Source organism: Pelobates fuscus, chromosome 3 (genome assembly GCF_036172605.1).
Source record: "Pelobates fuscus isolate aPelFus1 chromosome 3, aPelFus1.pri, whole genome shotgun sequence".
In the NCBI taxonomy this organism is placed as follows: domain Eukaryota; kingdom Metazoa; phylum Chordata; class Amphibia; order Anura; family Pelobatidae; genus Pelobates; species Pelobates fuscus.
The window spans coordinates 4,580,671-4,597,222 of NC_086319.1; the positions used below are offsets into that span (position 1 = coordinate 4,580,671).

The following is a 16,552-nucleotide window of genomic DNA, read 5'->3' on the forward strand; positions in this document are numbered from 1 at the left end:
GTCTGGCGGTGTCTGTGTTCCAGGGGGCGATATGGCACTGAGTGCAGTGAATGTCTGGCGGTGTCTGTGTTCCAGGGGGCGATATGGCACTGAGTGGAATAAATGTCTGGCGGTGTCTGTGTTCCAGGGGGCGATATGGCACTGAGTGGAATAAATGTCTGGCGGTGTCGGTGTTCCAGGGGGCGATATGGCACTGAGTGCAGTGAATGTCTGGCGGTGTCGGTGTTCCAGGGGGCGATATGGCACTGAGTGCAGTGAATGTCTGGCGGTGTCTGTGTTCCAGGGGGCGATATGGCACTGAGTGGAATAAATGTCTGGCGGTGTCGGTGTTCCAGGGGGCGATATGGCACTGAGTGCAGTGAATGTCTGGCGGTGTCGGTGTTCCAGGGGGCGATATGGCACTGAGTGCAGTGAATGTCTGGCGGTGTCTGTGTTCCAGGGGGCGATATGGCACTGAGTGCAGTGAATGTCTGGCGGTGTCTGTGTTCCAGGGGGCGATATGGCACTGAGTGCAGTGAATGTCTGGCGGTGTCTGTGTTCCAGGGGGCGATATGGCACTGAGTGCAGTGAATGTCTGGCGGTGTCTGTGTTCCAGGGGGCGATATGGCACTGAGTGCAGTGAATGTCTGGCGGTGTCGGTGTTCCAGGGGGCGATATGGCACTGAGTGCAGTGAATGTCTGGCGGTGTCGGTGTTCCAGGGGGCGATATGGCACTGAGTGCAGTGAATGTCTGGCGGTGTCGGTGTTCCAGGGGGCGATATGGCACTGAGTGCAGTGAATGTCTGGCGGTGTCGGTGTTCCAGGGGGCGATATGGCACTGAGTGCAGTGAATGTCTGGCGGTGTCGGTGTTCCAGGGGGCGATATGGCACTGAGTGCAGTGAATGTCTGGCGGTGTCTGTGTTCCAGGGGGCAATATGGCACTGAGTGCAGTGAATGTCTGGCGGTGTCGGTGTTCCAGGGGGCGATATGGCACTGAGTGGAATAAATGTCTGGCGGTGTCTGTGTTCCAGGGGGCGATATGGCACTGAGTGGAATAAATGTCTGGCGGTGTCTGTGTTCCAGGGGGCGATATGGCACTGAGTGGAATAAATGTCTGGCGGTGTCGGTGTTCCAGGGGGCGATATGGCACTGAGTGCAGTGAATGTCTGGCGGTGTCGGTGTTCCAGGGGGCGAAATGGCACTGAGTGCAGTGAATGTCTGGCGGTGTCTGTGTTCCAGGGGGCGATATGGCATTGAGTGCAGTGAATGCCTGGCGGTGTCTGTGTTCCAGGGGGCGATATGGCATTGAGTGCAGTGAATGCCTGGCGGTGTCTGTGTTCCAGGGGGCGATATGGCACTGAGTGCAGTGAATGCCTGGCGGTGTCTGTGTTCCAGGGGGCGATATGGCACTGAGTGCAGTGAATGTCTGGCGGTGTCTGTGTTCCAGGGGGCGATATGGCACTGAGTGCAGTGAATGTCTGGCGGTGTCTGTGTTCCAGGGGGCGATATGGCATTGAGTGCAGTGAATGTCTGGCGGTGTAGGTGTTCCAGGGGGCGATATGGCACTGAGTGCAGTGAATGTCTGGCGGTGTCGGTGTTCCAGGGGGCGATATGGCACTGAGTGCAGTGAATGTCTGGCGGTGTCTGTGTTCCAGGGGGCAATATGGCACTGAGTGCAGTGAATGTCTGGCGGTGTCTGTGTTCCAGGGGGCGATATGGCACTGAGTGCAGTGAATGTCTGGCGGTGTCTGTGTTCCAGGGGGCGATATGGCAATGAGTGCAGTGAATGTCTGGCGGTGTCTGTGTTCCAGGGGGCGATATGGCACTGAGTGCAGTGAATGTCTGGCGGTGTCTGTGTTCCAGGGGGCGATATGGCAATGAGTGCAGTGAATGTCTGGCGGTGTCTGTGTTCCAGGGGGCAATATGGCACTGAGTGCAGTGAATGTCTGGCGGTGTCTGTGTTGCGAGGGGGTAATATGGCACTGAATGCAATGAATGTCTGGCTGTGTCAGTGTTCCAGAGGGCAATATGGCACTGAGTGCAGTAAACGTCTTGCGTTTTTTGTGTTCCAGGGGACGATATGGCACTGAGTGGAATGAATGGCCGGCAGTGTGGTGTCTATGTTCCAGGGGGTGATCTGGCACGGAGTGCAATGAATGTCTGGCGTTGTCAGTGTTCCATGGCTCACTATTGCACTGAGTGCAATAAATGGCACAGTGTGGAGTCAGTGTTCCGGAGGGCGATATGGCACTGAGTGGAATGAATGAATGGCCGGCAGAGTGGTGCCAGTGTTCCAGGGGGCAATATGGCACTGAGTGCAATAAATGGCAGACAGTGTGGTGTCAGTGTTCCAGGGGGCGATATGGCACTGAGTGGAATGAATGGCGGTATGTATTAGGCAGAATGTTCCCTCAATCTTTGCTGTTCTTACCTTTGTAGTGTGTGGTGGGGGGCTGCAATGCCAGTTTTGCATCTCAAGGAGGATTAGCACGTCACGTCCCAACACATTTCAGCCAGCAGAACTCTTCCAAAGTGTCCTCTCATCCAAAATCCAAAGAGGAGTCACCATCCAAAGCTGGACTCAATAAAAGGAGGAAGCTGAAGAACAAGAGGAAGCGTTCCTTGTGTAAGTAATTTCCATTAATCCAGCTCCCAGTGAGGAACCTTCCTCATGTAATACTAGAAGGATACTGTATGTACCAGACGTGGTAGATGAGTGGATCCCGTATGTACCAGACGTGGTAGATGAGTGGATCCCGTATGTACCAGACGTGGTAGATGAGTGGATCCCGTATGTACCAGACGTGGTAGATGAGTGGATCCCGTATGTATCAGACGTGGTAGATGAGTGGATCCCGTATGTATCAGACGTGGTACATGAGTGGATCCCGTATGTATCAGACGTGGTAGATGAGTGGATCCTGTATGTATCAGACGTGGTAGATGAGTGGATCCCGTATGTATCAGACGTGGTAGATGAGTGGATCCCGTATGTATCAGACGTGGTAGATGAGTGGATCCCGTATGTATCAGACGTGGTAGATGAGTGGATCCCGTATGTATCAGACGTGGTAGATGAGTGGATCCCGTATGTATCAGACGTGGTAGATGAGTGGATCCCGTATGTATCAGACGTGGTAGATGAGTGGATCCCGTATGTATCAGACGTGGTAGATGAGTGGATCCCGTATGTATCAGACGTGGTAGATGAGTGGATCCCGTATGTATCAGACGTGGTAGATGAGTGGATCCCGTATGTATCAGACGTGGTAGATGAGTGGGCCCCGTATGTATCAGACGTGGTAGATGAGTGGGCCCCGTATGTATCAGACGTGGTAGATGAGTGGGCCCCGTATGTATCAGACGTGGTAGATGAGTGGGCCCCGTATGTATCAGACGTGGTAGATGAGTGGGCCCCGTATGTATCAGACGTGGTAGATGAGTGGGCCCAGCATGTGCCAGGGGTGGTAGATGAGTGGGCCCAGCATGTGCCAGGGGTGGTAGATGAGTGGGCCCAGCATGTGCCAGGGGTGGTAGATGAGTGGGCCCAGCATGTGCCAGGGGTGGTAGATGAGTGGGCCCAGCATGTGCCAGGGGTGGTAGATGAGTGGGCCCAGCATGTGCCAGGGGTGGTAGATGAGTGGAAATGTGTGAGTTGGCTGTTAGATTTCATTGAGTGAGTGAGTCTATCTAGGCTGGTTGTGGTTAAATTGCTGATCTTTGATGTCCAATAACTAGTGTGTCTCTCTTTCTATCTCTTTCTGATCACCAACAGCGTCACTAGGATCCTCTCAATATTCTGCTGCCACAGTACAGCTGAAAGGTAGATATCCCAGGCCTCCTAGAAAGCCGCACTGTGTTACTAGCGCTCCTTCCCTGACAGCAGACATGTAACATTGGAAATTCCAGGGGTGTTTTAGATTAAGGGAGGGGCTATGCAGTGGTTTAAAGGGACACTACCATTGAAGCTGCATCATTCCCACCCCGTACCAGTGTGGCTCTAAATCTCTCTGCTTCACTATCTCAACAACAAGTAATGATGGGTGGGCAGTGGGCATCGATCGATGGCATGCAAGTAGTGATGGGTGGGTAGTGGGCATTGATCGATGGCATACAAGTAATGATGGGTGGGTAGTGGGCATCGATCGATGGCATACAACAAGTAATGATGGGTGGGCAGTGGGCATCGATCGATGGCATACAAGTAATGATGGGTGGGCAGTGGGCATCGATCGATGGCATACAACAAGTAATGATGGGTTGGCAGTGGGCATCGATCGATGGCATACAACAAGTAATGATGGGTGGACAGTGGGCATCGATTGATGGCATACAACAAGTAATGGGTGGGCAGTGGGCATCGATCGATGTCATACAACAAGTAATGATGGGTGGGCAGTGGGCATCGATTGATGGCATACAACAAGTAATGATGGGTGGGCAGTGGGCATCGATCAATGGCATACACTGATGCTTCCTTTTTGGGCCACCAGTCATTGGGAATAAAATATTACATTGTTTGTGGTGTATTGCTGTTTTGTATTGGTAGTGTCCCTTTAATATGTTTCTATTGCAAATAAAGTGAGTTTGTTCTGTAAGAGTTAAATCTTAAGGACAAAATTGTGATAAAAAGCGTTAACCTCACTGCTTCCAGGCAGATTTTTGGGCTAAACTGGGTGTGCTTCGTAGTGTTTTATTTTGAATTGAGAAAGTTCTCAAAGTGGAATTTTCAGGGGTTCTGTCTTGCTTGTCGCTACATTAGAGGGGATAAACCATGAAACGCTGTGCCAGACGCGGTTTACCATGCTGAACTGTACTCGGCCTGCAGGAAATGCAATACCTTGCTGTGTTGATGCTTTGTATCTTTCTCCTCTGTAGATGGATTTCCTTTGAAGAAACTCTAATTTCTTATAATTTTAACAAGATGCTTTATTGCTTTCGGGGAGCGCTACTTGCTAGTGTCCCATTATTTGTTACTGATGATCTTTAAATGAGTGCGACTCCTTCACAACCTCTGAAACCTCAGTTTTCTGTCGAGATAAGCCTTTAATATAATGGCTCTCTTCAGTTTCTTCACATTTAGAATTTTTCTCAGATAACCATGGTTTCGAAGGACAGCCAGCCCAAAAGGTAGATCACCAGATTTTTTCAAACTACAACCCCCATGATGCTTTGCATGCCTTTAGAATGACAAAGCATCATGGAAGCTGTAGGTTGAAAATATCTGTGGATCTACCTTTTGGGCACCCCTGGTCTACATGACTGGTGAAAGGGGGAGTGCGCATATTTTTTCAGTCTACGCAACCATGGCTGATGGCGAGACAGATGTTCTTAGTCTGTGCTGTTATGGCCTGGAAGTTGTGAGAGCAGCCAGATGTTCTCGGTCTGTACTGCAGTGGCCTGGAGGGTGTGGGGGAGCAGACGGATTTTCTCGGTTTATGCAGTCTTGTCCTGGATAGTGGGGGGAGCGGTCAGATGTTCTCAATCTATGCAGCCTTGGCCTAAAAAGTGGGGGGAGAGGCCATGGAATGGGCGAACCAGATGTTCTTGGTCTATGCAGCCTGTGTCTGTAGGTTAAGGGGGTGGGGTGGTAAATAATGTTCCTGATCTATGCAGCTTTGGCCTGGATGGTGGAGGGAGCAGCCAGATGTTCTCGGTCTGTGCTACATTGGCCTGGAGGGTGTGGGGGAGCAGACGGATTTTCTCGGTTTATACAGTCTTGTCCTGGATAGTGGGGGGAGCGGTCAGATGTTCTCAATCTATGCAGCCTTGGCCTAAAAAGTGGGGGGAGAGGCCATGGAATGCAGCCTGTGTCTGGAGGCTAAGAGGGTGGGGTGGTAAATAATGTTCCTGATCTATGCAGCTTTGGCCTGGATGGTGGAGGGAGCAGCCAGATGTTCTCGATCTATGCAGCCATGGCAGGGGTGGACCTGATGTTCTCTGTCTATGCAACCTTTGCTTGGATGAAGTTCTTGATCTATGCAACCTTTGCTTGGTTGAAGTTCTCGATCTATGCAGCCATGGCAGGGATGAACCAGATGTTTTTGGTCGATGCAGCCGTTTCTTTAGAATCTCTTTGGTTTTCACTTGCCACTGCTCTGTGGCTGCAGGGAATTAGCCTTTTGGATTTGTAGCATACTGTGTTTTCTTAACATACCATGCCTTGCAAAGATCCTTGACCAGTTCTCACAATTTACCGACAACCAGTCTAAATACACTTAAACTCAAAAATAACAAACTTAACAATGGATTTATATTTAAAAACTAAAATATACAGTTTGCAAAAATATTCAACACCTCTACTATGGAAGCTTTAATGTTTACACAGTTGAAAATATAAATGCCTCGATGGCAATACATTAACCCAACAATTGGCCTCGACTTGTGAGACATTAACAAGTATTTCCTGGATAAAGGACCCATTCCGGATAAGAGTCAGGCAGCAGATCTGAAAGAACGCTTTGACATTAAAGATCATTGTACAGCAGTAAGAAGTGGAGTACTCAAACTGGGTATAACGCTGTAAGCAAGTTTTTGGAAATCCTTATGAGCACTGTTGGATCAAATACTTGGACACGGAGGTTCCACTGATCTAACCAATCCGTGTGCTATCCCTAAGAATGCTGGAATAGTTCATTGGGCATGCTGACTGATTTACACAGGAAGAATATAGGGAGTCTGATCATGCAGTGCTGGTTCCGTGCTTGGTTTTCGCTCTCTTGCTGCTGCACCATGATGCCCTGTCATTAGTTAACTGATCTGAAATGGAGATGGCCAAGTCTATAAACATTTATTATATCGTTTTTAAAGCCTTTTTTTCTTTATTTTGGTTAATACATTTCTTTAAAAGTGTTTGCTGGTTTAAAAGGAATGAAGTGATGCATGTCCCTTTAAGGAGCTGCAGAGGTAAGTAGCAGAGAGATTTTAAGGGCCTTGTATGAAACGGGCCTGTAAAGGACTCTGACAAGATGACTGGAGGGTGCTAAAAACCCTTCTAATGACTTGGCTAAGATATGGAAAAGGTTTTGTGGTCGGATGAGATTAAGGTAAAGCACTGCTCATACCTCCCTAAACACTATCCGTGCAGTGAAGTATGGTATTGGTAGCATTTTGCTGTGGGAGGAAGAATTGATAGAAAAAAAATACAGGCCAAAGCCTGTGAGAAAGTCCACCATTTAGTAGTACAATGATCCCAAACAAGCAACTCTGGAATGGCTAAAAAGAAACGCAATGTCTTGCTGGCAAAGTCCTGATCTTCATCCTGTTGAGAATCTGCGTCACTATTTACAAATGGCATTCTCCCAGCACCCCCAGCCAACCCGAATCACCTATTGTAATCTACCACGATGAGTGGGCAATGCTGGGAGATATTAAACCTGTTACCACACCAAATTGCAGTCTCCCAGCACCCCCAGCCAACCCAAACCACCTACAGTAATCTACCACGATGAGTGGGCAACTGTGGGAGATATTAAACCTGTTACCACACCAAATTGCAGTCTCCCAGCACCCCCAGCCAACCCGAACCACCTACTGTAATCTACCACGATGAGTGGGCAATGCTGGGAGATATTAAACCTGTTACCACACCAAATTGCAGTCTCCCAGCACCCCCAGCCAACCCGAACCACCTACTGTAATCTACCACGATGAGTGGGCAACTGTGGGAGATATTAAACCTGTTACCACACCAAATTGCAGTCTCCCAGCAACCCCAGCCGACCTGAACCACCTACAGTAATCTACCACGATGAGTGGGCAATGCTGGGAGATATTAAACCTGTTACCACACCAAATTGCAGTCTCCCAGCACCCCCAGCCGACCTGAACCACCTACAGTAATCTACCACGATGAGTGGGCAACTGTGGGAGATATTAAACCTGTTACCACAGCAAATTGCAGTCTCCCAGCAACCCCAGCCGACCTGAACCACCTACAGTAATCTACCACGATGAGTGGGCAATGCTGGGAGATATTAAACCTGTTACCACACCAAATTGCAGTCTCCCAGCACCCCCAGCCGACCTGAACCACCTACAGTAATCTACCACGATGAGTGGGCAACTGTGGGAGATATTAAACCTGTTACCACAGCAAATTGCAGTCTCCCAGCACCCCCAGCCAATCCGAACCACCTACAGTAATCTACCACGATGAGTGGGCAACGCTGGGAGATATTAAACATGTTGCCACATCAATGCAACGCGGCTGAATACTTACGCGAGGTGGCTTGAATACTTATGCAACCGGCATACTTTACTTCTACTAAAACAAACTACGTTTTGGGTTTAAAATGTATTATTGGATTTGCAATAAAAATATTGTATCATTTCTAATGCAGAAACAAATGATCTGTTTGCGGTGTCTGAATTCCTTTGCAAGGCACTGTAGCTGAATATTGACCATTTGTATGTTACAAACCTTGATTCATTACTGGTGCATCCCCTGTGACTGAAGAGACTGCCCACTCCAGGCTTACATTTCTACTTCTCTGTCTTGTGACATGCTGTGAAGGTGGGATCCAGCATTTCGTCAGAGTTGGGGAAGGTTTCCCACTGTGGTGTATTGTTTCTATACACACGCTATAGACCTGTTCATACTGCATTTGGATGCCTTGTTTTTTTCCTCGGTAGTTAATTCATTTTTTAGGTCCCCCGGTATTTGGCGGAGGGTATTATCACCCCTCCTCAGATTCCATGATGCCATCAGGTTTGTCATGGCATTTTTGGGTGAGCAAAAGGTAACTTCACTTCTGTCATTTGGTTAACAATAATATTTGGCTGCAGCTCGAATCCTCTGCAAATCTCTTCCGATGGATCCCAATTTCTCCAGAAAAGTGAGTTATGTCCATCATTGCCAATCTGGGTTCACTCTCCACAGGGCGTCCTTTTTCTAAACATTTAGTACAACTTGCACGTGACTTTTTAAAGATCCCGCTTGGCAAATATTACATGGGAGATAGGAGAATCTAAGACATGGGGATTCTCCTACATTTTCCTGGTTAATTTAAACTGGCGCTTGCTATGGGTAGTAAATTCTTTGCCACATGCTACTCAAGGTCCATAGATTGCTGGTCTGCGCAATACACCATTAACCAGCTGGTGTGCAGCCTGTATCATAGAGCGAGGGGCCACGGTCCGGCTCCTGTCCATTTACAATCCTTAACTGTGCATATTGTGCTCATTTTATTTAACATATCTCGTGTCTTAATCTGTGGGTTTATTGATAAATTTTCTTACTGATTATGTGTTACTGCTATATGTAATTGATGTGTTTAATCCGTTTATTGGAAATCTGCGATTTTCAGAAAGTGTTTCTATAAGCGCGTAGGGTTTGTGTGTATTCATGATGTGATCACTAAGTCCCCTGAATGTTGTGAGCAGACTGTTATATCTCATATTAACTCATTCATTTGCTTCACTTGACTCCTCCATTTCCAGATATTGACTTTTTTCCCCTTCTGTTTTTGCTGCGTTGCTTTCCAGCCAGACCACATGATTTTTTTGATGCGCAAACGCTGGATGCCATAAGACACCGCGCCATCTGTTTCAATCTTTCTGCTCAGATTGAAAGCTTGGGGAATGGACACAGTGTTGTCTTTCACAGCACGGTAAGTAGACTTTATCCCACAAAGCAGTCTCCTTTTTACTGCCCCCATAAGCTGTAAGCTCAGGGAATTGTATCTCACATCCTTGATTTAGTCTGTGTGTGGGCCTGCACCCTCAGGCATTTATTCCAGAGCTTTCTGTATCTCTTACAGGAATACCCCAGGCCCCCCAACAACTTAATCTAAATAAAGTTATTTTGCTGCCAAGAGGCGGCATCAGATTTTGGAAACCTAGAGTGCTGCCGTGCAAGGGGCGCCTCTGATTCAGCTGACGCTCATAGCCAATCAGTGAATCCACAAAACTGACTTGAAAGGGGGTAGGTTTCTTTCCTCGGCAGTTCTGTGAATGGAGAGTCACGGATTGGCTGAGGTTTATATTAATGCTCTACTGTTCCTTTAAGGTGTGTGTGAATTATGTGTAGATCAATAGGTCTATAAAATCCTGTCTGTCTGCTTCAATCGCTCCTCACCACTACCATCACTATAACAAGCAATCACTTCTTTCAGGTCCAGTTTAAGGGATTGTCCGATTAGAATGGGGTTGATTACGCTTGAAATCGGCATTTTTATAAAATCAGTTAACCCGTTCAGCAAGCTGGATATTCTTTACAAATTAAACAAAGCATCAGATCAAACATTGTCTCGATTTAATAAGCTTTCCAATCGATTAACTACAATAATTCCCATAGACTTTAATGGGGACTTCTGCAGCTAATTCAGGTGAAAGTGGATCTAACTCCATAGAATCGCTTGGAAAGATGACTAAATCCAGGCCATGGTTAGTACAGTTTGTAAGGGCCTTTTTAGGGTTCACTCTGCCTTTCTAACACCGTCTTGTCGTGTTTCCTGCATTGAACACAGACATGTCTTTGTGGATTAATGGGGAATGTTATTTGCAGGTGATTGCAAAACGGAAAGAGGACACAGGGAAGATAAAAGTCTTACTACACTGGACACCTGAGGACATGTAAGTCATTTCATGGTTATTCTATTAATCTGCGGTCTGAATTCCATTTAGGACCAGTGATCCTATCCCTGGGTAACGATCCTATACAGTGATATTTACTGAGATCTCTCATCCTATCCCTGGGTAACGATCCTATACAGTGATATTTACTGAGATCTCTCATCCTTTCCCTGGGTAACGATCCTATACAGTGATATTTACTGAGATCTCTCATCCTATCCCTGGGTAACGATCCTATACAGTGATATTTACTGAGATCTCTCATCCTATCCCTGGGTAACGATCCTATACAGTGATATTTACTGAGATCTCTCATCCTATCCCAGGGTAACGATCCTATACAGTGATATTTACTGAGATCTCTCATCCTATCCCTGGGTAACGATCCTATACAGTGATATTTACTGAGATCTCTCATCCTATCCCTGGGTAACGATCCTATACAGTGATATTTACTGAGATCTCTCATCCTATCCCTGGGTAACGATCCTATACAGTGATATTTACTGAGATCTCTCATCCTATCCCTGGGTAACGATCCTATACAGTGATATTTACTGAGATCTCTCACCCTATCCCTGGGTAACGATCCTATACAGTGATATTTACTGAGATCTCTCATCCTATGCCTGGGTAACGATCCTATACAGTGATATTTACTGAGATCTCTCATCCTATCCCTGGGTAACGATCCTATACAGTGATATTTACTGAGATCTCATCCTATCCCTGGGTAACGATCCTATACAGTGATATTTACTGAGATCTCTCATCCTATCCCTGGGTAACGATCCTATACAGTGATATTTACTGAGATCTCTCATCCTATCCCAGGGTAACGATCCTATACAGTGATATTTACTGAGATATCTCATCCTATCCCTGGGTAACGATCCTATACAGTGATATTTACTGAGATCTCTCATCCTATCCCTGGGTAACGATCCTATACAGTGATATTTACTGAGATCTCTCATCCTTTCCCTGGGTAACGATCCTATACAGTGATATTTACTGAGATCTCTCATCCTATCCCTGGGTAACGATCCTATACAGTGATATTTACTGAGATCTCTCATCCTATGCCTGGGTAACAATCCTATACAGTGATATTTACTGAGATCTCTCATCCTATCCCTGGGTAACGATCCTATACAGTGATATTTACTGAGATCTCTCATCCTATCCCTGGGTAACGATCCTATACAGTGATATTTACTGAGATCTCTCATCCTATCCCTGGGTAACGATCCTTTACAGTGATATTTACTGAGATCTCTCATCCTATCCCTGGGTAACGATCCTATACAGTGATATTTACTGAGATCTCTCATCCTATCCCTGGGTAACGATCCTATACAGTGATATTTACTGAGATCTCTCATCCTATCCCTGGGTAATGATCCTATACAGTGATATTTACTGAGATCTCTCATCCTATCCCTGGGTAACGATCCTATACAGTGATATTTACTGAGATCTCTCACCCTATCCCTGGGTAACGATCCTATACAGTGATATTTACTGAGATCTCTCATCCTATCCCTGGGTAACGATCCTATACAGTGATATTTACTGAGATCTCTCATCCTATCCCTGGGTAACGATCCTATACAGTGATATTTACTGAGATCTCATCCTATCCCTGGGTAACGATCCTATACAGTGATATTTACTGAGATCTCTCATCCTATCCCAGGGTAACGATCCTATACAGTGATATTTACTGAGATATCTCATCCTATCCCTGGGTAACGATCCTATACAGTGATATTTACTGAGATCTCTCATCCTATCCCTGGGTAACGATCCTATACAGTGATATTTACTGAGATCTCTCATCCTTTCCCTGGGTAACGATCCTATACAGTGATATTTACTGAGATCTCTCATCCTATCCCTGGGTAACGATCCTATACAGTGATATTTACTGAGATCTCTCATCCTATGCCTGGGTAACAATCCTATACAGTGATATTTACTGAGATCTCTCATCCTATCCCTGGGTAACGATCCTATACAGTGATATTTACTGAGATCTCTCATCCTATCCCTGGGTAACGATCCTATACAGTGATATTTACTGAGATCTCTCATCCTATCCCTGGGTAACGATCCTATACAGTGATATTTACTGAGATCTCTCATCCTTTCCCTGGGTAACGATCCTATACAGTGATATTTACTGAGATCTCTCACCCTATCCCTGGGTAACGATCCTATACAGTGATATTTACTGAGATCTCTCATCCTATCCCTGGGTAACGATCCTATACAGTGATATTTACTGAGATCTCATCCTATCCCTGGGTAACGATCCTATACAGTGATATTTACTGAGATCTCTCATCCTATCCCTGGGTAACGATCCTATACAGTGATATTTACTGAGATCTCTCATCCTATCCCTGGGTAACGATCCTATACAGTGATATTTACTGAGATCTCTCATCCTATCCCTGGGTAACGATCCTATACAGTGATATTTACTGAGATCTCTCATCCTTTCCCTGGGTAACGATCCTATACAGTGATATTTACTGAGATCTCTCACCCTATCCCTGGGTAACGATCCTATACAGTGATATTTACTGAGATCTCTCATCCTATCCCTGGGTAACGATCCTATACAGTGATATTTACTGAGATCTCATCCTATCCCTGGGTAACGATCCTATACAGTGATATTTACTGAGATCTCTCATCCTATCCCAGGGTAACGATCCTATACAGTGATATTTACTGAGATATCTCATCCTATCCCTGGGTAACGATCCTATACAGTGATATTTACTGAGATCTCTCATCCTATCCCTGGGTAACGATCCTATACAGTGATATTTACTGAGATCTCTCATCCTTTCCCTGGGTAACGATCCTATACAGTGATATTTACTGAGATCTCTCATCCTATCCCTGGGTAACGATCCTATACAGTGATATTTACTGAGATCTCTCATCCTATGCCTGGGTAACAATCCTATACAGTGATATTTACTGAGATCTCTCATCCTATCCCTGGGTAACGATCCTATACAGTGATATTTACTGAGATCTCTCATCCTATCCCTGGGTAACGATCCTATACAGTGATATTTACTGAGATCTCTCATCCTATCCCTGGGTAACGATCCTATACAGTGATATTTACTGAGATCTCTCATCCTATCCCTGGGTAACGATCCTATACAGTGATATTTACTGAGATCTCTCATCCTATCCCTGGGTAACGATCCTATACAGTGATATTTACTGAGATCTCTCATCCTTTCCCTGGGTAACGATCCTATACAGTGATATTTACTGAGATCTCTCACCCTATCCCTGGGTAACGATCCTATACAGTGATATTTACTGAGATCTCTCATCCTATCCCTGGGTAACGATCCTATACAGTGATATTTACTGAGATCTCTCATCCTATCCCTGGGTAACGATCCTATCCAGTGATATTTACTGAGATCTCTCATCCTATCCCTGGGTAACGATCCTATACAGTGATATTTACTGAGATCTCTCATCCTATCCCAGGGTAACGATCCTATACAGTGATATTTACTGAGATCTCTCACCCTATCCCTGGGTAACGATCCTATACAGTGATATTTACTGAGATCTCTCATCCTATCCCTGGGTAACGATCCTATACAGTGATATTTACTGAGATCTCTCATCCTATCCCAGGGTAACGATCCTATACAGTGATATTTACTGAGATCTCTCATCCTATCCCTGGGTAATGATCCTATACAGTGATATTTACTGAGATCTCTCATCCTATCCCTGGGTAACGATCCTATACAGTGATATTTACTGAGATCTCTCATCCTATCCCTGGGTAACGATCCTATACAGTGATATTTACTGAGATCTCTCATCCTATCCCTGGGTAACGATCCTATACAGTGATATTTACTGAGATCTCTCATCCTATCCCTGGGTAACGATCCTATACAGTGATATTTACTGAGATCTCTCATCCTATCCCTGGGTAACGATCCTATACAGTGATATTTACTGAGATCTCTCATCCTATCCCTGGGTAACGATCCTATACAGTGATATTTACTGAGATCTCTCATCCTATCCCTGGGTAACGATCCTATACAGTGATATTTACTGAGATCTCATCCTATCCCTGGGTAACGATCCTATACAGTGATATTTACTGAGATCTCTCATCCTATCCCTGGGTAACGATCCTATACAGTGATATTTACTGAGATCTCTCATCCTTTCCCTGGGTAACGATCCTATACAGTGATATTTACTGAGATCTCTCATCCTATCCCTGGGTAACGATCCTATACAGTGATATTTACTGAGATCTCTCATCCTATCCCTGGGTAACGATCCTATACAGTGATATTTACTGAGATCTCTCATCCTATCCCTGGGTAATGATCCTATACAGTGATATTTACTGAGATCTCTCATCCTATCCCTGGGTAACGATCCTATACAGTGATATTTACTGAGATCTCTCATCCTATCCCTGGGTAACGATCCTATACAGTGATATTTACTGAGATCTCTCATCCTATCCCTGGGTAACGATCCTATACAGTGATATTTACTGAGATCTCTCATCCTATCCCTGGGTAACGATCCTATACAGTGATATTTACTGAGATCTCTCATCCTATCCCTGGGTAACGATCCTATACAGTGATATTTACTGAGATCTCTCATCCTATCCCTGGGTAACGATCCTATACAGTGATATTTACTGAGATCTCTCATCCTATCCCTGGGTAACGATCCTATACAGTGATATTTACTGAGATCTCTCATCCTATCCCTGGGTAACGATCCTATACAGTGATATTTACTGAGATCTCTCATCCTATCCCAGGGTAACGATCCTATACAGTGATATTTACTGAGATCTCTCATCCTATCCCTGGGTAACGATCCTATACAGTGATATTTACTGAGATCTCTCATCCTATCCCAGGGTAACGATCCTATACAGTGATATTTACTGAGATCTCTCATCCTATCCCAGGGTAACGATCCTATACAGTGATATTTACTGAGATCTCTCATCCTATCCCAGGGTAACGATCCTATACAGTGATATTTACTGAGATCTCTCATCCTATCCCTGGGTAACGATCCTATACAGTGATATTTACTGAGATCTCTCATCCTATCCCTGGGTAACGATCCTATACAGTGATATTTACTGAGATCTCTCATCCTATCCCTGGGTAACGATCCTATACAGTGATATTTACTGAGATCTCTCATCCTATCCCTGGGTAACGATCCTATACAGTGATATTTACTGAGATCTCATCCTATCCCTGGGTAACGATCCTATACAGAGATATTTACTGAGATCTCTCATCCTATCCCTGGGTAACGATCCTATACAGTGATATTTACTGAGATCTCTCATCCTATCCCTGGGTAACGATCCTATACAGTGATATTTACTGAGATCTCTCATCCTATCCCTGGGTAACGATCCTATACAGTGATATTTACTGAGATCTCTCATCCTATCCCTGGGTAACGATCCTATACAGTGATATTTACTGAGATCTCTCATCCTATCCCTGGGTAACGATCCTATACAGTGATATTTACTGAGATCTCTCATCCTATCCCTGGGTAACGATCCTATACAGTGATATTTACTGAGATCTCTCATCCTATCCCTGGGTAACGATCCTATACAGTGATATTTACTGAGATCTCTCATCCTATCCCTGGGTAACGATCCTATACAGTGATATTTACTGAGATCTCTCATCCTATCCCTGGGTAACGATCCTATACAGTGATATTTACTGAGATCTCTCATCCTATCCCTGGGTAACGATCCTATACAGTGATATTTACTGAGATCTCTCATCCTATCCCTGGGTAACGATCCTATACAGTGATATTTACTGAGATCTCTCATCCTATCCCTGGGTAACGATCCTATACAGTGATATTTACTGAGATCTCTCATCCTATCCCTGGGTAACGATTCTATACAGTGAT

At 45.3% G+C, this 16,552-nt stretch overlaps 1 protein-coding gene across 1 annotated transcript in view; it reads left to right on the plus strand.

The window, feature by feature from the left end:
* Positions 1 to 16,552, plus strand: part of AEBP2 (AE binding protein 2) — a 42,355-nt gene that overhangs the window by 20,359 nt on the left and 5,444 nt on the right. The window contains exons 4-7 of the mRNA XM_063446632.1: positions 2,420 to 2,606; positions 3,756 to 3,803; positions 9,467 to 9,591; positions 10,488 to 10,555. Coding sequence (XP_063302702.1) covers positions 2,420 to 2,606; positions 3,756 to 3,803; positions 9,467 to 9,591; positions 10,488 to 10,555 — 428 coding nt within the window. The remainder of the gene's footprint in view (positions 1 to 2,419; positions 2,607 to 3,755; positions 3,804 to 9,466; positions 9,592 to 10,487; positions 10,556 to 16,552) is intronic.